Source organism: Dryobates pubescens, chromosome 31, assembly GCF_014839835.1.
Source record: "Dryobates pubescens isolate bDryPub1 chromosome 31, bDryPub1.pri, whole genome shotgun sequence".
Lineage (NCBI taxonomy): Eukaryota > Metazoa > Chordata > Aves > Piciformes > Picidae > Dryobates > Dryobates pubescens.
This window is the reverse complement of record NC_071642.1, coordinates 11,286,419-11,306,759: the sequence shown is the minus strand read 5'-3', so window position 1 is coordinate 11,306,759 and position 20,341 is coordinate 11,286,419. Positions and strand designations below refer to the sequence as shown.

The 20,341-nt window shown below is 63.9% G+C and overlaps 2 protein-coding genes across 10 annotated transcripts in view; both read left to right on the top strand.

Annotated features, from left to right (window-relative positions):
* Positions 1-12,427, top strand: part of ANK1 (ankyrin 1) — a 56,175-nt gene extending 43,748 nt beyond the window's left edge. For 5 of the 9 annotated variants that reach the window (XM_054174936.1, XM_054174935.1, XM_054174939.1 and 2 more), the window contains 16 exons: positions 1-212; positions 340-544; positions 711-807; positions 1,176-1,404; positions 1,592-1,717; positions 1,798-1,917; positions 2,127-2,211; positions 2,472-2,546; positions 3,100-3,231; positions 3,385-3,531; positions 5,152-5,704; positions 6,290-6,521; positions 7,780-7,863; positions 8,157-8,324; positions 8,605-8,726; positions 10,220-12,427. In XM_054174936.1, the coding sequence (XP_054030911.1) occupies positions 1-212; positions 340-544; positions 711-807; positions 1,176-1,404; positions 1,592-1,717; positions 1,798-1,917; positions 2,127-2,211; positions 2,472-2,546; positions 3,100-3,231; positions 3,385-3,531; positions 5,152-5,704; positions 6,290-6,521; positions 7,780-7,863; positions 8,157-8,324; positions 8,605-8,703 (2,564 nt within the window). In that variant the 3' untranslated portion in view covers positions 8,704-8,726; positions 10,220-12,427. Of the gene's footprint in view, positions 213-339; positions 545-710; positions 808-1,175; positions 1,405-1,591; positions 1,718-1,797; positions 1,918-2,126; positions 2,212-2,471; positions 2,547-3,099; positions 3,232-3,384; positions 3,532-4,053; positions 5,122-5,151; positions 5,705-6,289; positions 6,522-7,065; positions 7,608-7,779; positions 7,864-8,156; positions 8,325-8,604; positions 8,727-10,219 lie in introns of those variants that run through there. The other 4 variants (XM_054174937.1, XM_054174942.1, XM_054174943.1 and 1 more) reach the window with 4 other exon arrangements.
* Positions 12,428-13,311: 884 nt separating this feature from the next.
* On the top strand, positions 13,312-15,146 carry NKX6-3 (NK6 homeobox 3). The gene is made up of 3 exons (XM_009901608.2): positions 13,312-13,724; positions 14,670-14,839; positions 14,916-15,146. The coding sequence occupies exons 1-3, from the start codon at positions 13,343-13,345 to the stop codon at positions 15,144-15,146; spliced, it is 783 nt and encodes a 260-aa protein (XP_009899910.2). The 5' UTR covers positions 13,312-13,342.
* Positions 15,147-20,341: the final 5,195 nt, after the last annotated feature.

Below are 20,341 nucleotides of genomic sequence, written 5' to 3'. Positions count from 1 at the left end.
AGCTGGAGAGCCTGGAGGAGCTGGACAAGAAGCGAGTCTGCCGCATCATCACCAACGACTTCCCTCTCTACTTCGTGGTCATGTCCCGGATTTGCCAGGACTGTGACATGATCGGCCCCGAGGGAGGCTGTCTGAAGAGCACACTGGTGCCCATGGTGCAGGCCACCTTCCCGGACAACGCTGTCACCAAGAAAGTGAGGCTGGCCCTGCAGGTGAGCCCCGGAGAGTCTGGCCTGGCACTCGGCTGGGCTGCCGCAGGCAGGAGCAGGCAGCAGATCCAGGCTGTGCTCCAACCCTGGGTGCAACCAGCCCTGATGGCCGTGCTTGTGCTCCCTGCAGGCACAGCCCGTGCCCGACGAGCTGGTGACCAAGCTGCTGGGCAACCAGGCCACCTTCAGCCCCATTGTCACGGTGGAGCCGCGCCGGAGGAAGTTCCACCGCCCCATCGGCCTCCGCATCCCTCTGCCGCCATCCTGGAAGGACAACCCCCGGGACAGCGGCGAGGGCGACACCACCAGCCTGCGCCTGCTCTGCAGCGTCATCGGTGAGGCGGCCAGGGCTGCGCTCTGTGGTGGGGGCGAGCTGGGCTGCCTCAGTGGGATGCAGCTCCTGGTAGCCGTGGATGGGTCATCCGGGTGGAGAAATCCAAAGTCTGGGGGGATGCAGACCTCAGGCAAGGCAGCTGTGCTCACTCCTGCTTTCTGCTGCAGGGGGGACAGCACAAGCCCAGTGGGAAGACATAACGGGGACCACAAAGCTGGTCTATGAAAATGAGTGTGCAAACTTCACCACCAACGTGTCTGCCAGGTGAGTCCTGTGCGAGGTTGTGAGACATCTGCTGCTCCTTGGGCCCTCTTGAGGTGTGTGGAGGAGCTTCCTGCCCCTGTGCTCATTGTGGTGCTGCCCCGTTCCCAGATGCAGGGCAGTTGCCTCCAGCCTTGCCACCTCCAGGCTGCCCTGGCCCGTGCTGGGAGCACGGCCGGCTGTGCAGAGGGAAGGGGCCACTCTTTGTGCGTGGAGGATTCCCCATCACAGATGGGGCTGCTCCTGTACCTGGCGCTCTTGTGGCCCCCCCTGCAGTGCAGTTTGCTGGCAGGGCGTGCAGGGAGGGGGTCAGCTGTACCGGTGGCGCTGGGGGACTTGCCTGGCAGTGCCCCGACCCTGCCCTCCCGCAGGTTCTGGCTGGCGGACTGCCCGCGCACGGCCGAGGCGGTGCACTTCGCCACGCTGCTGTACAAGGAGCTGACAGCGGTGCCCTACATGGCCAAGTTCGTGGTGTTTGCCAAGATGAACGATGCCCGGGAGGGTCGCCTGCGCTGCTACTGCATGACTGACGACAAGGTTGACAAGACTCTAGAGCAGCACGAGAACTTCACCGAGGTGGCCCGCAGCAGGGACATTGAGGTTTGGCCCAGCAGCATGTGTCGGGGGGTGGCAGGGAGAGGGCTTCCCAAGCAAGGGGAGACTGATGCCAGTCGGTCAGAGGGGCTTGGTGCTGGCCCTGGGAGAAGAGCGGAGGTTACCTGCCCTGCCTAGGGGCAGGAGAAGTGTTTTTGCAGAGGTTCTGAGCCTGTTTTCTGCTCCCTGCCAGGTGGTGGAGGGGATGCCTTTGCACGTTGAGCTCTCAGGGAACCTGGTGCCTGTCAAGAAGGCCACTCAGCCCCGCAGCTTCCTCTTCCAGTCCTTCCGGGAGAACCGCCTGGCCATCCCCATCAAGGTAACGCCCAGGGGCAGGGCTGGCTGCAGCCCCTGTGCCTGCCCCCTTGCCAGACCAGTAACCAGGCTCTTGGTGCTCAGGTTCGGGACAGCAGCAAGGAGGCCAGCGGCTCCCTGTCGTTCTTGCGCAAGGCCATGAAATATGAGGACCTCCAGCATGTGCTCTGCCACCTCAACATCAGCATCCCACCCTGCAGCAAGGTCAGAGCAGTGGCTGTGCCACGGGCTAATGGTCGTGGAGGAGCTGGGCAGAAGGTTGGACTCGATGGCCTTGGAGAGCTTTTCCAACCTTTCTGATTCTATGGCCATGCCATGCTGCTCCGGGGCTACAGGAAAAGCAGCGGTGCCAGGGCAGAACTGCTGCCATCTTTCCAAGCTGGTGACCCCTTGCTTTGTGCCCACTGTCACAGGGAAGTGGCAGCGAGGAGAGGAGGAGGACGCTGACGCCGCTGTCGCTGCGGGAGCGATACAGCATCCTGAGTGAGACCAGCTTCGGTAGGCAGCCTGCTGCCCCTGCTCCAGCTGCTCCCCACCACCCTTGCTTGGGTGCCCAAGCCTGGCAGGAAGGCTGGGCTGACCCTGTCACACTCCTGCTGGTGGCAGCTTCCCTTCTGCTGAGAGTTTCCCTGGTCCTGCCTGAAGGCAGTGCCATCCCTACAGGGCTGTGGGACCCCTGCAGCCAGCAACCCTTGCCCCTCCCCACCCTGGTGTAGGGCCCTGTGCAGCTGAAGCTGTGGCTCCCTCTTCTCCTCCAGGCTCTCTGAGCAGCACAGACAAGGCAGATCAGAAGATGGTTGACATAGCAGAACAGCTGGGCCTCAGCTGGGCTGGTGAGTCCCCCCCTGGCAGCACTCCTTGGGAAGCTGGCACTAGAAAGGGCTGGAAACATGCTGCAGGGAGGAGGGGATGAGCTTCCCGCTGCCCGTGAGCTGGGCCCTGCTGCATGGTGTGCATGTGGCCTGCACCAGCTCCTCTGGCCAGCTGGCCCTGCCTCCAGCACTTCTGCTGAGCTGGGAGCACTCCTGGCACCAAAAAGAACCTTCCTGCAGTGCTGCCTGCATTCACACAGGGCTGCAGGCACCCGGCCTGGGGTTTTGTTCCCACCCATCCATGTTGCTCTCTTGCTCATGGAGGGCGACACACCTAGCAGTAGTACCTGCCCTTCTCTTTAGCATGGTCACAGCCAGTCTGGGCAGAGGGACTTCAGATCTCTGCCCTGTCCCAGCTGCTGCTCCTGCAGGTCCTGCTGTGCTCAGCTGTGTGTGGTGGTGGGGACCCTGTGCTGGATCTGTCCGAGCCCCTCACAACACCCCTGGGCTTTTCCTCTTGGGGGCTGGCAGCGGGCACTGGAGTCTGTGATGCTGACAGATGGTGTCTCCCCAGAGCTGGCACGTGAGCTGCAGTTTGGGGTGGAGGACATCAACAGGATACGTGTGGAGAACCCCAACTCCCTGCTGGAGCAGAGCGTAGCCTTACTCAACCTCTGGGTCAGCCGTGAGGGCAAGGGTGTCAAGAGTGAGTATCTGTGGTGCCCTGCTGCAGGTGTGGGGGTGGCAGGGCTGGCTGCACAGAGCAGGGCTGTGTCTGGTTCCTGCACGTTTGCCGGCCTCGGGGGTGTCTGGCCACGGCCGTGTCCCCCCCGTGACTGGCTCTGGCTTGCCGCTGCAGTGGAGAGCCTGTACGCAGCGCTGAGGAACATCGACCGCGGCGAGATCGTCAGCACGCTGGAGGGCTCCGGCAGGCAGAGCCGCAGCCTGAAGGGGAGCTGGCGATACACCGACAGGGACTACTCCCTCTCGCCCTCCCAGATGAATGGTGAGTGCCAGCCCCTGCCGGGCACAGGAGGACAGCGGGGGCAGAGCCCATGCAGACAGATCGGGGATGGTACCCTGCCGGGCCACGGTGTGCCGGTGGTCCACTGGGAGCTCAGTGGGCACAAGGCATTGCCAGCAGACGTGGCCTCTTCACTGGGGCTTATGCTGCAGGAAGCTTGGCTCTCCCATGCTGCCTCTTCAGAAGCTCCCCGTGGGGGATGTGCTCGCGTTCCTTGTGCCAGCCTGCCAGTGAGAGGTGCCTCTGGCTTGTGCGAGCTGAACGCTGGCCGTGGAGCTCAGGGTCCTGGCTGCCCGCCTGTGGCAGTGCACCTGGGCTGGGCTGGGAGCGTGCCTAGGTGTGGGGTCTGCTGCAGCGTGTGCCACTGGGGAGCTGGCACACCGGGCAGGGACAGGGCTCCGTGTGCTGCAGCCCTGCACTCTGGTGTGCCCGTGCAGCACCGGCTCATCGCTCTCTCCCTCTCTGTCTCTCCCCTTGTTCTGCTCTCTCAAACATGCCACCTAGTGCTGTCAGGTGCGGGCACTCCTGTGGGTCACTTCTTGTCACCTCTCTCCTCTGAGCTCATCCTGGCCTCTCCTTCTTTCATCTTCCTCCACTGCCTGTCTCCACTGTCTCCACCTCAGCCGAGCGCTCCGGGAGCCACGTCCTGCTCCAGCGACTGCATGGCACAGAGACCGCCCCCGATGGCTTCCGTGCTTGCAGGCAGCTGCCCCAGGCTGCTGCCTCCTCCTGCACTGCCCTGCGCTCCTTCCCTCCCTGGCCCTGCACTGCTTGCCCTGGCCAGGCACCCGCACGGGGCAGAGGAGCCCTTCCTGTGCCGAGGGCTCTGTGCCTCAACTGTGGCTGGCAATCCCTGGCTGCCTGGGGGCCACAAAGGGTTCTCTGCTGGTCTCCAGGGGTGGGAAATGGGCTGCTGGCTCACAGCTGAAGAAGGCTGAGCAAAGCCACCTGCGTGGGTGGGAGTGCCTGGCTTGGCTGCATCCTGTGTCAGTGTGCCAGGGTTGTGCATGTGGCCCTGGGCAATGAGGACCTGGCAACTGCTTGTAACTCTGGAGACACCAACAGGGCTGTGGGCGCTGGCTGCGTCCCACAGGGCTTCAGGGTTGCATGACATGTGTCAGGGCCATCCTTCCCTGCTCATGGTACTACTTCCAGCCTGCTTCTCTGTGGACTTTGGGAGATGGTGCTTGCCAGACCTAGCCACCTAAACTTCAGGCTGACTGTCGGGCAACTGATGCTGGATGGGGGCTGTGGGCAAGGAACCAGGGGCTGGCGGAGCAGGGTAGCAAATAGGGCACTGTGCCCTGCAGTGTGGATGGGGCATCATGTGGACCCCAGGCCAGTCCTTCCCTCTGGGAGCTGACAGCTCCAGGGCCTGCCCAAACCAGCCCCAGGACTTTGAAGGGAGGCATGGCAGCGCTGCCAGGAGCCATGCCCAGCAGCTGCCGCGGGCACAGCCCTGCTCTGCCCAGCCGCTGGGGACTGTGGCATGCCCACTGCTGCCCTTGGGGCAGGCACCTTCCCGGAGGCTGGTTCCCTTCTCGCCCCGGCGTGCTTGCGCGGGACGGCCGCTGGAGTTGTGCCCTCTGTTTGCCCACCCAGGTTACGCTTCGCTGCAGGACGAGCTGCTGTCCCCTGCCTCCCTGCATTACACGCTGCCATCCCCGCTGCGTGCCGACCAGTACTGGAATGAGGTGGCCATCATGGATGCTATCCCCATGGCTGCCACCGAGCAGGACGCCCTGATGGAGATGTCTGACATGCAGGTGTGGTCCTCGGGGCTCACACCCTCGCTGGTGACTGCTGAAGACTCCTCTCTGGAGTGCAGCAAGGCCGAGGACTCGGACGCCACGAGCGAAGGTCGCTTCCCAGGGCAGCTGCTGGCAGATGCGCATGGCCCAGACCACATGGGCTCTATGGACCTGGTTGAGGATGACACAGTGGACTCAGATGCCATGAATGGCCTGATTGACCTTCTAGAGCAGGAGGAGGGGCAGAGGCCAGAGGGGAAGATGCCAGCCGGTGATCACCAGCCAGGGACTGGGGAGCAGGACCCGGAGAGTGAAGTCTCTTTTGTTTCAGTTCAGCAGAAGGTGCAAGCCAGGATCACAGCATCCCCCACCATTAGCCACGTCATGGAGAAGAGCACAGACAGGTACCGTGGCCTGGGGCACCAGGGTGGCAGTGGGAGGGGAGCAGAATGGCTTTGCCAGCTGTTGCCCTGTGCTGGGCCAGCTTCAGTGACCTCCTGGCTTTGCTTGCTTCTCTGCCGGGCTCCAGCTCCCTAGCAAGAGCATCCCTAGGACACAGAGCAATGGCTTGGGCAAGTGCTTGCCCCTCTCCTGAGATGCTCTGGGGGGCTTCTTGGAGAGCAGCTGGGAAGTATCCCAGGCAGACAGCCTGTGCTGCATCCTCCCTCATTCCCCACGGCACCAGCCCTGTGAGGTCCCTGGCCAGAGCCCAGCGATGCTCCACAGCATTGCCTTAGACCCTCACAGCCAGGCTGCAAGGCTGTGAGGAGGGCAGGGAGCATGCCAGGGAGGAGGCCTGTGCCCTTTGTGCCTTTTGTGCTGCTTGTGCCAGGTGCCTGGCAGCGCCGTGAGCTGGGGAGCCTGGTGCCTGGCGGGGTGCAGGCTGTGCCCGCCGGAGGTGGGCTGGTGCTCGGGGTGCAGCACTCCATGGCAAAGCTGACTGCCTCTCTCTCTCTGTCTCTCTCTCCCTGTCCCTCTCCGGTGCCCAGGCTGAGGGACTGGAATGCAGAAGGCTCCTTTGTCTCCTGCCTACAGGACCTGACAGCGGGCTCCTGGCAGGAGGGGGTCACCCGAAGGCTGCTGCAGACACACACCATAGCCTCCGGGCCACAGGGCCAGGAGCAAGAGCAGGTCCTGGTGCCAGCCGTGGAGCTGATTCGGGTCAGCTCTGCAGAGGACAGCAACTGGCAGCAGGAGGCAGACAGCCGCTTCTTTGGGCAGGTGAGGGGAAGAGCAGGGGAGCCCGGCCCGCAGAAGGTGGAGACCCCATGGACAGCCCTTTCCTCAGCCTGCCACGGGGCCAGCCCCGCAGCCTGGGTGCTTACAGAGGCACAAATCTCCTTGGCACACTGCCTGCCCTGTGCCCCTGGGGGTGCCTCTCAGCCCAGAATAGCCTGGTGCGCTTGTTACCTGAGCTCCTGCTCTCCATTTGTGACCCGGGCAGCCTCCCTGCCTGCTTCCTTACTGAGTATCTGCCCTGGCTGCTGGCCCAGCAGCCTGCTGGAGCTAGAAATAGAGCTGGTCTGGGGGCCAGGCTGGGCGGTGGGCATCCTGCCATGGCCACATGGAGCCCACAGGTACAAGGTGAGGGCAAGTGCCCTTCCCTAGCCAGGGCACGCAGAGCCATCCCAGCAGCAGGGCCGTGTTCGGGGGGACTGCTCAGCCCTGCAGTGTCCCTCAGTCACATGCAACAGTGACCCCTGGCTCCTGCCCGGGACTTCGTTTGTCCCGTGACAGACCCTCGCACCGCAGCCAGGAAGCAGGGGACAGGGCTGTCCCGGTTATGGTCTGGCTGGGGACAGGTTGTGCTGTCACCCTGCCGGCCCCATGACTTTGGCAGAGGCTGTGAGCGCAGAGCACACCCCAGCTGCCTGCGCCCTTCTCGCCGCCCACAGCCAGCTGAGTTGTGCCAGCTTGGGTTACAGCAGCGCTCCCGCAGAGCCAGGGCACCGCGCCGGGCAGGCTGCAGACCCGCAGGGCCGCTCCCGCCCCGGGGCTTTGCCCACCCCAGGCAGGCAGCATGGCTGGGCTCTGAGCGCCGGGCTCGGAGCCGCGGGGCTGGGACAGGGCTGCCCGCGCCCGGGCACCATGTGGGCTTTCCTGGCACAGCTGCTGGTCGCCCTGGCGCTGCTGGCCTTCTTCCTGGTCAGCTGCCAGAACGTCATGCACATCGTCAGGGGCTCCGTGAGCTTCCTGCTCAAACACGCCCACCAAGAGCTGGACAAGGAGCTCGGGGAGAGCCAGGGGCTGGCGGACGACGAGGAGGTTCCCTCCACTTGGGTCGTCCGCCGGCGCGTCCGTGTAAAGGTAACGGGCGGGGAGCTGAGGGACCGGCGGCCGAGGCCAGTGCCAGCGGAGAGCCGTGAAGGCTCAGGGCAGGGCGGGAGGCCGTGGGCTGCGTGGCAGCTGCAGAGCTCTGCCTGCAGAGGGGCTCCCCTCGCCCCCCTGAAGCGCCCTGATCTCCCTCCTGTCCCCGCAGGGGAACGAAGTGCTTCATCTCCCTGGAGAGCAGGTAACCGAGGAGCAGTTCACAGATGACCAAGGCAATATCATCACCAAGAAGGTGAGTGGGCAGGGGCACGGTGTGGGCAGGGGCACGGTGTGGGCAGGGGCACGGTGTGGGCAGGGGCACGCTGCAGCCTTTCTCCTCTCCCCTCTGCCCAGCTGCCCTGCTCCCCGCAGCCCAGGGGCCCCTGCAGGGCACCTGCTGCCATCTTGGGTTACAGTCACCACACCTCTCCGGCCAGCCCTGTGTGTGGAACAGGCTGCAGCAGTGCAGCCCAGAGCCAGCCTGGGCAAGGAGGGGGCACAGCATGCTGGGGCTGGCCGTGGTGCTCAGCGGTGTGGTCTCCACAGGTCATCCGGAAAGTGGTGCATCAGCTGGGCCCTGGTGACATGGATCACAGGCAGGAGCAGGAGGAGCTGATTCTGGCAGGCTCCCTGCAGGACCCCCAGGACCTGGCAGCTGAGGATGATCACTTCATTAATTACTCCATCCTGCAGCGGGATGGTCTGGGGGCCAAGGTACAGTGTGGCTCACAGCCCTGCCTTGCTCTCTGCCCAGCACTGCTTCTGCAGGACTTGCAGGCTTTGGGACTCTGCCACGCTCTGTCCTCTCCTCTACCTTGGGCTCCTTTCCCATTTGCCCTATAAGGCTTCCATGGGCAGCTCTTGCCCACTCTACCAGACTTCTTGCTTGGTGTCTTCTGCCAACTGACTCTGCTTTTCCCTCTCCTGTCCTCTTCTGTGTGTCTGTCTGTTCACCTGGGTGCTGTCCTGCTTCCTGCCCCTGTGGCTTCCTCAGGAGGAGGTGGGAGTGCGCGTCCCAAAACCAGAGGTCTCCGGGGGCAGGATGGGGGCTCAGATAGTGAAACGAGCCAGCCTGAAAAGGGGGAAGCAGTGACCCCTCCAATGGCCTCTTTTGAGGTAACCCTACTTTTGCTCTTCCTTCTGTTCCAGCTTCCCATGCTGCTGCCTGCACGGAGCTGCTGGTCATGCACATCCTCATGGGGAAGTTGTGTAGGGCTGTGCCCAGCTCTCAGCCTCCAGAGGCGAATTGCTGTGGTGCAGCAAAGCTCTGAGGGTGGGCAGCAGCCTGCCCCTGCTGCTAACCTGCTCCTGGGCCCAGGACCTGAGTGCAGTGGGGGTGGAGTTCCCTGCCCTGAAGCTGCCAGTGCTGGGTCAGCCTCGGTTCTCAGCACCACGGGGTGCCCCTCATGCCAGGGGCTGCTACTGCCGTGAGCAGGATGAGGTGTCACATTCTGCTGCCACTGCTCCCAGTGCTCCTTCTGGGAGAGGCAAGCAGCTGCCACTGCCAGCCACGCATCGTGGCACGAGAGGGCAGCAGTGAGGGCTGCTGGAGCTCCCGTGGCCGGCAAAGGGGGTGCCGGCCGTGGTGGGCTGCTGCTGGGGGATGCAGGAGGGTGCAGGAACGTAATGCTGGAGGAGGTTGAGGGCAGAGGACCTGTCTTTGGCCCAGGATATTTTTTTCCCAGTGTGAAACACTGCATCATCCTTTGAGTCCTGTGCATTCCCTGCTCCCTGCCCTCCCTGCTGGCTGGGACTAGCCCAGGCCTAAGGCAGAGTGCTCAGCACGGCATACTTGGACCCAGCTGCATCGTTGCTGGCTGCAGGGTTGGCAGTGGGGGGGGGGCAGTGCTGCATGCATGCTCCCCGGCTGCCAGGCACTGCCTGAGCCAGGAGAGAGGCTGCCAGTCGGGGCAGGAGGGGGGCAGTCCTGTGGCCTCTGCTCTATGTGCATGGCTGTGTCTGTCAGTCACCCTCCTCTCTCTGCTGTTAGAGGCTGTCGGGGGGGCGCATGGCAGTCGAGAGGCTTTGTGGGCTTTGTGCTTCTGGGCTGCTGTCTGTGCAGGCTGTGTCCCCACACCTATGCCTGCCCCACTGCCCAGACAGGCCCTGGGTTTACCTCCCTCTGGGGCAGTGCCCTGCTGCTTTGCTCTGGCTGTTTTCCAGTGTGCCAAGGTGGCCCAGGGTGTGCAGTAGGAATGTGTGGGGTCTTCCCCATTGCTGTGATGGTGAGGTGCAGATGGTCATCCTAGTTGAGGCTGGGGGCTATGGGCTGGCCTTCTCTACCTCAGAGCCTACAGCAGCCCCCCCAGCTCCTTTGCAGTGCTACTGCCTTTGGTGCAGCTCAGCTCCCATGCATTGCTGCTCCCTGCACCAACACCACCTCTGTCATTGCTCCCAGCTCCAGGGAGGACACTTAGGGGTTCTCTGTTGCTATCTCTCTGACACCCCCCACCCCTAAAACTTCTCTTGTGATAGCTGGGCAGGATAGGTACATGTGGGACAAGCACAGAAAGCAGAAGGGGCTGAGATTGCCATGTACCTGGCTGCCCCCACCCTTTCTCCTGGCTGTGCCACCTTGTAACTCCGGCTCTGTCTCTGTGTCTCTCCAGGATCTCACCTCAACACCAAACCACTGAACTCCACACATGTTCTGACACACAGCTGAGAAGAGAGGAGAGGAAAGCAGAGTGGAGGGGAGCAGGGCTGGCTGTACATGTTTCTATAGGCTATGGCATGACTTCTGTATGAGACCTCCTTACCTTCCTATCCGCATGACTGACTGACTGCAAGACGCATGAGCTACAGAACTTACAGCTGACCTCCTGCCCCGCTGCTGCCCGCAGCCTGCAGACAGCAGCATGCACCAGGGGCACCCTCTTAGCTCCTCTGGGAGGCAAGAGCTGGGCTGGCAGAAAATGAGAGGCAAGGAGACTCCACCCTGGCACAGCGGCGTGTGTAACCTCGTGCCCAGGCTGCGAGAGAGGGAAGCCGGGGGGCAGGGCGCTGCTCACCTCGGAAGGAGAGGGATTTGACACACACCCCCCCGTTGCCTGTGCTGCCTCTGCTGGACTCAAGCTTCTCATCCTTCTGAGTGAGTGCTGGGATAGGGGGAGGGCAGCAGTTGCCAGGGGGTGTGTGAGAGGAGGGCACAGCTGCCCTGGGCAGAGGGGCTGGTGCAGGGCTGCCCTTCCTCTCCCCAGCACGTGCAACGTCTCCCACCAGGGCAGGGCTCTGGGCTGAGCACTGAGCTCGTTGCTTGTGTTGAAAGTGTAAACTGTACAGCAATCAGCCTTGTGTATATGAACCAATAAATACTATGCAAACCCCTAGGGACACTCTAGCAGTATGTACAAAGCACTAACAGCTCTGCTTCCAAATACCTCTTCAGGCTGCAGGACAGGCAAAACCTTTGGAGTATGTGAGCAGCTCTGGTGAACAGAGCTGGGAGGCTATAGGAGTGAACAGGCAGCAGACTACCCCTGCCCTGCTCCCCTCCAGCTGAGCCTGGTCCCTTCCTGGCCTGGAGAGAGGGTACCACAGGTGCAGTCCCATGGGCCTGTCTATGGTGCAAGCCCCAGTTTGTGTTGGCTCCAGCTGGGGTGAAGCTGTAAGCCTGCACTGAGGTGCTTGGGGCCCAGGGAATATGAGCAGTGAGAGCAGGGGACGCTTGTGCCACACACAGGGCTGTGCCTAGCTCTACTCAGCACAATATCTATGAGCCAGGAGCTGGCAGGAGCCAGCAGCCCTGCACTACACACCCCACACAAGGGCTTTGCAGGGTCCCCTGGCCTCCCTGCAAGGGCACAAATGAGGAGAGCCTGCTGATACCCTCATGGATGCTGCCCCTCCCAGGACCAGTCCCAGGGACAGGGGCAGAGAGCTGCTTCCCCCGTGGCTGCACCTTGGCTGGGCAGAACACTCCTGTGCCAAGCAGTCACCTGGAGTGAGGGCAGCCCTGGGGCCAGCTGTGCAGCAGGAGGGCAGCGCTGAGCTGTGCACTGGGCTGACTCTGCTCCCGTACTTGACCCAGGAAGGAAGGATGCAGGTGGTGGCAGTAGGTCCCATGTCCCTGACTGTCGTTTTCCTGGGCGGGGGGGGGCTGGCCTTTGTAGCACAGTGGTGTAGGGATCCCCTGCTCTTTCCTCTGGAGGTGGCTGTGGAGCTGTTTTGCAGGGCCTGACTTTGCTTTCTATGGCCACTTGCAGAACAAGCCCTCCTCCAGCTTCAGGCCATGCCACGGTGGCCCTGGCAGGGCAGCCCTGTCCCTCAGTGGGTGCCCATCTGCTGGGAAAGCCTGCAGCCAGGAAGAAGCCAAGCTGTAGCCAAGCAAACGACCCAGCTTAGCCTTTGGAGAGCAAAGCAACCCCTTCCCCACCCCGAAGTTGAGCCATATAGGCAGAGACTCTCCATCCATCACCCCTGCTGTGTACAATAACCTCCCTAGACCCACTGTGACAGCTGACTCCGTAGCATCACCGTAGAGTTGTGTGTGGGTCCTGTGCTTTGGCCTTGTATACACCTTAGGGAATGTGCTGTGCTGCAACCCTGCCAGGCACCTGCAGTGACATCGCTTCGCGCTCAGATTGCTCTTAGGGCTGGTAGGAGGAGGCTGCACCTGACATTGAGCCTAGGGAATGCTGCAGTCTGCACACTAGAAGCTTTTTAGAAGTTTTAAAAATAAATAAATAATTACTTTTATTTCCTTTTTTTAATTGTTATGGAAAGAAGCCTTTTGGATCTCCCTGTCTTAGCCCTTGATGTATAGAATCATTTCCCTGTACACCAGCTATCGGACTATGAATTAATAAAGAAACCGACACAGACCATGGCTCCTCTCTGCTTTCCCAGGGGGGTGGGGAGGCTCTGGGGTCCCCCCTGCCCCTACCCCGCTGCCGGGAGTGCAGGGGCAGTCCCGGGGGCTGGCGGCAGTTTGCTCTGCCGTTCGCGGTGGCGGCCAAAGCCGGCAGGGAACCCGCACGGCCCCGGTTCCCTCTGCAGCAGCCTCTGCACGGGCGGACAGGGAAGGAAGCGGCCGCCCCGCCGGTACCGCCGGGGGTCTGGTGCCGCTGCGACGGGGGGGGGGTGCAGCGGGAGATGTCCCGGCCGCACCGGGGGGCAGTGGCACTGCTGTGTCCCTACTCGCGGGGTCCCGCCGCGCCCAGCGCTGTCCGGCGCTGCCCCCACCCCGGTCCGTCCCGTCCCGGTAGGGTAGGGTCCGGTCCGGTCCGGTCCGGTCCGTCCTATCCTATCCCATCCCATCCCATCCCATCCCATGCCCACCCGGTCCAGCTCCGCGTCCCCCCGCCGCCGGCTTTCAAAGTGCAATTTGTCTGGGCCGGGCCAATCCCGGGCTGGCTCCGTGGCGCAGCCAATGGCGGCCGAGGCCGGGGAGCCTCGGCCAATGGGAGCGCCCGCTGCAGCCCCCCGGCCAATGGGGGCCGCGTATTCTAATAGCTCTCGTCTTTATCAGAGAAATGTTGGCTCTTCCCAAGCCCAAGTTGAGGGTCCGGTGCTGGTGCCACCTCGGTGGGGTCAGCCAGGGCTGCTGCCCAGGCCCTGCCCTTGGCCACCCTTCTGCCCAGGCCGTGGCCCCCTGGCCAGCCTGCCAGGGCCAGCCAGGTGCCCGCTGGACAGGGCAGGCAGGGCTCCAGTAGCCCTTGGGCTGGTGGGCATGGGCTGGCCATCGCACCTCCAAGGAGCTGGGCTCTGAGGTCCACCTTGGCATCAGAGCCATGGACACCAACCTGCCAGGCACCTTCCTGCTCAACGGCCCCTCGCTGGGCCCCTTCCCTGAGGCCAAGGCACCCGTCTGCCAGTACTCGGTGCAGAGCTCCTTCTACAAGCTGGGCCCCCCTGGGCTTGGTGCCCAGCTGGCGGCTGGCACCCCCCATGGCATCTCTGACATCCTCAACCGGCCTGCAGCGACGCCGAACAGCAGCCTGCTCCCCGGCTACCCCCACGCAGGCGGATTTAACGGACTGAGCTCCCCGGGCGTCTATTACGGAGCCCAGGTGGGGACCCTCCCCAAGGCTGGTGGCGAGTTCCTCCCACGGGGCCGCAGCTGCTGGGCAGAGGCAGCCCCAGACTGGCGTGGTGGGCGGCAGTGCGGTGGCCGTAAGTACAGCGGGGCCGGGCAGGGTGGGTGGTGAGGGGGTACTGCAGGTGGGGGGTGCCCAGCAGAGCCCCAACCCATCAGCATTAGGGCAGGGACTCATCTTCTCCATCGCCCTGTGTGAGGCACGGTTGGGCACTGCCCCAGGACAGTGGGAATGGCGCTTGCACCAGAGCTGCCAACCTGCCATAGAGGTTTTGGCTGAAGAGCAGGGGTGGCTCCAATGGCAGAGACGAGCTCTGCTTGGCCCCCAAGCAAGCCACAGCTGGCAAGGACAGGCAGAGCTCCTTGTCCCAGAGATCACGCATCCCTCTGGCAGCCTCACTGGGGGCAGTGCCCAGCCCAGCTCAGGGCAGAGAGGCAGGATGGCCAGCTCTGGGTTGGCAGCAATGTCTGCCTGATGGGGAGCTGGCAGGAGGATTGTAGAGGGTGTTGCTGCTGTGCCAGAGGGTGGGTGGGAGGGGAGCATCCTCTGTCCCATGGGGATGAGAGCAGCTGCTCAGCGCTGGCAGCCTCAGTCCCCTTTCCCCTTCTCCAGGTGATGCTCTTGGGGCAGACAGGGCAGGCAGCTTGGCTGCTCACTCTGGGCATAGCCATGAGCCAACCAGCTCTGCCTGCCTCCCCGGCATGCATCCTGCAAGATGTGGGGCACGGTGCAGGCAGTGCTGCATGGCTCTGGGCTCATGCACTGCTGCTAATGATGTGTCCTCTCTGCTGTCCCAGAGCAGGAGGCACTAAGCCCAGCTCTGGCTCTGTGGGGCTGGCACAGGGAGCAGCTCAGCCCTCCTGGGATGGAGCTGAAGCCTTGATGCCAAGCTACAGCTTTAATTTGGAGGGGAAGCGGCGTGGAGGAACTGTGTGGGTGCTGAGGGCTGGTGGGCACATGGTGCTGTGCTCGGGAACTGCAGAGCTGCCAGGCATTCACCCCCCTCCCTGCCCTTCTGCAGCCCCTGCTCACCTGGCCGACAGCATCCACAAGAAGAAGCACACACGCCCGACCTTCACAGGCCACCAGATCTTCGCTCTGGAGAAGACTTTTGAGCAGACCAAGTACCTGGCGGGGCCCGAGAGAGCTCGGCTGGCCTACTCCCTCGGCATGACGGAGTCCCAGGTGAAGGTGAGTGTCGGTGTCCGCACGGGCCGGGGTGCGTGGCACGGTGCCTACTAACGGGGCCGGGCCCGCGGGGCGGCAGGTCTGGTTCCAGAACCGACGGACCAAATGGAGGAAGAAGAGCGCCCTGGAGCCCTCCTCATCCTCACAGCGGGTGGGGGGCTCTGGCGGAGAGCGGGCAGCCTCTGAGGCCGAGGACGACGAATACAACAAGCCCCTGGACCCCGACTCGGACGACGAGAAGATCCGGCTGCTGCTGAGGAAGCACCGCGCAGCCTTCTCGGTGCTGGGCTTGGGCACGCACAGCGGCTGAGTGCCAGCACAGCACAGCCCTCCGGGCCCCGGGCACTCGGCACAGCCTCCCGCTCCCTGCCAGGGCAGCGACCCCCCGGCAGGTGCCCGGCTGTGGGGATGGGGCACGCTCCTGCCCAGGGATCGTGGCTCACGGGGCTGGGGGCAGCAGGCATGGGCAGCAGCAGGCACGGCCGTGCCCTCGGCATTGATGAAATAAAGGTCCCAGCCCCAGCCAAGTCCCAGCGCTTGCTTCGTGGGCGTGCGGTCCCGGGTGCCTTCCTGAGGCTGGGCCGGAGAAGGGGCTGGGATGGCACCTCTGGGGCAGGGTCTGCGTGCCAGGCAGTGGAAGGGGCCGTGGCGGTGGTGCTATACAGGAGGCAGAAAGAGCCTGCAGGAGCCGGGCAGCCCTGGGGACGTTTCCCAGGCTTTGCCCGGGGTTGGGCGTGCACCGGCAGCCAGAGGTGCTGGATCAAAAGTCACTCGTTGGGGCCTCTTGGTGGAAGCTCTTAGCAGCAGCAAATAAATACCATTTATCTTAACGGTGTGAGTGAGAGCCCATTCAGCTGTCGGGGCTGCAGGATTAATGTGGCATCAATGGCCCCGCGGTGTTTGCCTGCCAGCCCGGTGGGGCCCCCCGCGCTGCGCCCCCACACGTGTGTGCACACAGCTCTGCCTCCCCCTGCCCTGGCTTCTCCTGGCTCAGCCCTTGCAGCGTGGTGGGGGCCACAGAGGGTCCCCAGGCACGCGGGAGGCTGCAGGGGCTCCTGCTGGCATGAGCAGGCTGCTGGGGCCTGGCACACTCGGCCATTGTTCACCCAGAGCCAGCTCAGTGCCAGGCAGGCGTGAGCAAACAGCCCTCAGCAGGAAATCGATAGCAGATAAGGTGCTGCTGGCACGGGCTGGCAGCAGCATGGCACAGGCACTGAGGAGGTGCTGGGGGCTGCAAGCCAGGTGGCCTCTCCCTGTGGCTGCAGGCAGCCTCTGAGGACAGGCTGACAGCCCAGGGCACCCCTGGGGATGGCCTAAACCCCTGAAGCAGCAGTCTGAGGATATGGGGCTGCAGACCATTCCTGCCCCAGGCCCCACATCTGGCTTCAAGCTCTCTCCAATCTGCCACTTTCTGCCATGCACTGGGCTTGAGGGGGCTTGACAAGGAGCCCTGACTGCTCAGCAGCACTTTCCCAGGGTTCAGGAACTGATCTCCCCCCACAGAGCCCTGTCTGGTCCCACAGAGAGTGTGGGGCTCACAACTCTTCCCCCTCTGCAGTCCTTCTGCTGCCGGGAGGGGACACATGGTGATGGGTGGCGGAGGTGCAGGGCCTGGGCAAGGGCAGGTCCCAGGGAGGGTGCCTGGGGCTGGGGTGGAGGCTGCATGCCCCAGCCCCGTGGCAGGGCTGGGAGAGCCACGTCACTGCCCGTGGGCAGAGCCAGCAGAGCACAAGTGAGGGGCTGCTGTCAGGATATTTTTTTGACATTTTCTAAGCTGCCCAGCCTGGCTGACAATTTTTAATGTACTAACTGCCTGGTCCAGTGAGCTGATTAATTGGTGCTGTGGAGATCAATACAAAACAGAAAATTAAAACAATTTTAAAGTGATTAAGTAGTTTAACACCTGTCTGATGCCACGTCAGGGCTGGGAGACAAATAAAGCAGGTGGCAAAGGGCCTGCTGCAGCTGGGGAGAGTGACAAATCGCAGCAGCAGCCTGGCTGCTCCCTGCATCCCCGCAGCTGGATGCCTCCTGCAGCACTGCTGCTCCATGCAGGGCCTGGGGCAGCAGCCAGGACCACCCTGCTCTGCCCACTGCCGTTCCTCCTGCTGCCCTGCTCCCCATGCACACAGCAGCAGCCACTTCGGCTGTGCCAGCGCTGGGGTCCCATCAGGGTGTGTGGAGCCTGCTCAGTGGGGAGCAGCAGCTCTGTGCTCCCCAAAGCTGCCTTCACAGGATCATAGCCTGGTAAGGGTTGGAAGGGAGCTCTGGAGAACACACAGAATCACACAGAATCACCAAGGTTGGAAGAGACCTCAAAGATCATCCAGTCCAGCATCACCACCAGCAGCAGAACAGGATCACCCAGGAAAGCATCCAGGCAGAGAGCCTCCAGAGATGAAGACTCCCCCACCCCCTGGGCAGCCTGCTCCAGGGCTCCTGTTTCCATAAAAATCACAGAATTGTTTGGTTTGGCAAAGCCCTCTAAGACCATTGAGCCCAACCTTCAGCCTAAGACCACCACAGCCATTAAACCACACCTCACAGTGCCCAGGGCTGCCCATCCCCAGGCAGCTTAGCCCCTAGGCCGTGGCCATGGCACCTGGGGGCACAGTTTAATGGCCAGGGGGGTGCTGGGTTGATGGTTGGCCTGGATGAGCTTCGAGGGCTTTGCCAAACCAAACAGTTCTATGCCCACAGCAGCGTGGCTGGGGTGCTGCCTGCCCAGGGAGCTGGCTGCCCGGGGTGCTGCCTGCCCGGGGTGCTGCCTGCCCAGGGAGCTGGCTGCCCGGGGTGCTGCCTGCCCGGGGTGCTGCCTACTGGGGGTGCTGGCTGTCTGGGGTGCTGCCTGTCCGGGAATGCTGCCTGCCGGGGGCGCTGCCTGTCCGGGGGTGCTGCCGGCCCGGGGAGCTGGCTGTCCGGGGTGCTGCCTGCCGGGGGCGCTGCCTGCCCGGGGCGCTGGCTGTCTGGGGTGCTGCCTGTCCGGGGCGCTGCCTGCCCGGGGTGCTGGCTGTCCGGGGCGCTGGCTGTCCAGGGCGCTGCCTGCCCGGGGTGCTGCCTGCCGGGGGCGCTGCCTGCCCGGGGTGCTGCCTGCCCAGGGAGCTGGCTGTCCGGGGCGCTGCCTGCCCGGGGTGCTGGCTGTCTGGGGTGCTGCCTGCCCGGGGTGCTGGCTGTCCGGGGTGCTGCCTGCCCGGGGAGCTGGCTGCCCGGGGTGCTGCCGGCCCGGGGAGCTGGCTGTCTGGGGTGCTGCCTGCCCGGGGTGCTGGCTGCCCGGGGTGCTGCCGGCCCGGGGAGCTGGCTGTCTGGGGTGCTGCCTGCCCGGGGTGCTGGCTGCCCGGGGTGCTGCCTGCCCGGGGTGCTGCCTGTCCGGGGGTGCTGCCTGCCCGGGGCGCTGCCTGCCCGGGGTGCTGCCTGCCCGGGGTGCTGCCTGCCCGGTTGCTGCCTGCCCGGGGTGCTGCCTGCCCGGGGTGCTGGCTGCCCGGGGTGCTGCCTGCCCAGCGAGCTGGCTGTCCGGGGTGCTGGCTGTCCGGGGTGCTGCCTGCCCGGGGTGCTGCCTGTCCGGGGTGCTGGCTGCCCGGGGTGCTGCCTGTCCGGGGGTGCTGCCTGCCCGGGGCGCTGCCTGCCCAGGGTGCTGGCTGCCCGGGGTGCTGCCTGCCCGGTTGCTGCCTGCCCGGTTGCTAGCTGTCCGGGGTGCTGGCTGCCCGGGGTGCTGCCTGTCCGGGGTGCTGCCTGTCCGGGGGTGCTGCCTGCCCGGTTGCTGCCTGCCCGGTTGCTAGCTGCCCGGGGTGCTGCCTGCCCGGTTGCTGCCTGCCCGGTTGCTAGCTGTCCGGGGTGCTGCCTGCCCGGGGCGCTACCTGCCCAGGGTGCTGCCTGCCCAGGGTGCTGGCTGCCCGGGGTGCTGCCTGCCCGGTTGCTGCCTGCCCGGTTGCTGCCTGCCCAGTTGCTAGCTGCCCGGTTGCTAGCTGTCCGGGGTGCTGGCTGCCCGGGGCGCTACCTGCCCGGGGTGCTGCCTGCCCGGTTGCTGCCTGCCCGGTTGCTGCCTGCCCGGTTGCTAGCTGTCCGGGGTGCTGGCTGCCCGGGGTGCTGCCTGTCCGGGGGTGCTGCCTGCCCGGTTGCTGCCTGCCCGGTTGCTAGCTGCCCGGGGTGCTGCCTGTCCGGGGGTGCTGCCTGCCCGGTTGCTGCCTGCCCGGTTGCTAGCTGCCCGGGGTGCTGGCTGTCCGGGGCTGGCAGGCAGGGCCGGGCCGGGCCGGGCCGGGAAGGCTGGCAGGCAGATGGATCGCGGCTCCGCTTCAATTCCGCATCCCTTTCCTCCCAGCCAACCCCCCGCGGATTTCCATAAATCAAAGAGCCACACTGTTTAATAAAAATTTATTGACTTACAAGTGATTATTTATCAAAAGGCCATTAATAGCAGCCCCGGGAATGATGTGCTACTGGGTGGTGCGTGGAGACTAATAGCAAATCAATGCCAGCAGCCGGGCAGAATGCATATGAGGGCCCCCGGCCCCAGCGGGCTGCATGGCTGCTGCAGCCGGAGCCGGCAGCCCCTGCCCCGCGGGCCGCCCGCTGCCCCCCCCCGTTATTTATGGTTTACAAATGAAATGATCGATACTTTTAATCTAGAGCTAAATTTATTAACTTTCTCATCGAAGAGAGACATATTGACTAGGGGCATGGGGAGGGGGAGCTGAGCAGAGATGGATGTGTGCCTCCTAACCCGGCCGAGCCGGCTCCCTGCCTGTGCCGAGCAGCCTGGCAGCACAGCCGCTGCCAGGGACGGTCCCCGGGCAGGGCAGGGCGGTTGGAAGTCCTGCAGAGCTGGGCAGGCCGGCAGGGAGAGCTCCTGCATGTCAGCACAGCATTGGGGATGAGGGCTGGGAGAGGGAGCTGTGAGTGCTTGCAGCCAGGCCTGGATAGCAGGAAGAGACTCTTGACAGTGAGGTTGGGGAGACACTGGCACAGGGTGCCCAGGGGGGCTGTGGATGCCCCCTGCTTGGAGGTGTTCAAGGCCAGGTTGGATGAAGCCTTGAGCAGCCTGGGCTGGTGGGAGGTGTCCCTGCCCATGACATGGGGTTGGAACTGGAGGAGCTTTAAGTCTCCTTCCAACCCAACCCCTCCTGTGATTGAATGCCCAGGGGTGATGCCTGTGCTGGGCTGAGCTCCTGCCCATGCTCTGCAGGGACTGTAATGCCCTCCAGATATGAGAGCTCTGGGTGCATGGCCCAGGAGGATGGAAAATGTGCTTGGGAATGTGCTGCTGGCTAGGAAAGGTGAAGCAGAGCCTGGAGACCCTGCCCAGGCAGGCAGCAATGCCCATGGCTCCAGCCCAGACTTTCCTGCAAGGGTGGTCAGGCACTGGCTCAGGCTGCCCAGGGAGGTGATGAGTCCCCGTCCCACAGGCCACAGGAGCATAAGGAAAACTGGGAAGTACCTGGGATGAATGCTCAAACCCAAGCTGGTTTACTGAAAGGGAAAGGGCTACCAGCTATAGCACAGGACTGCAGT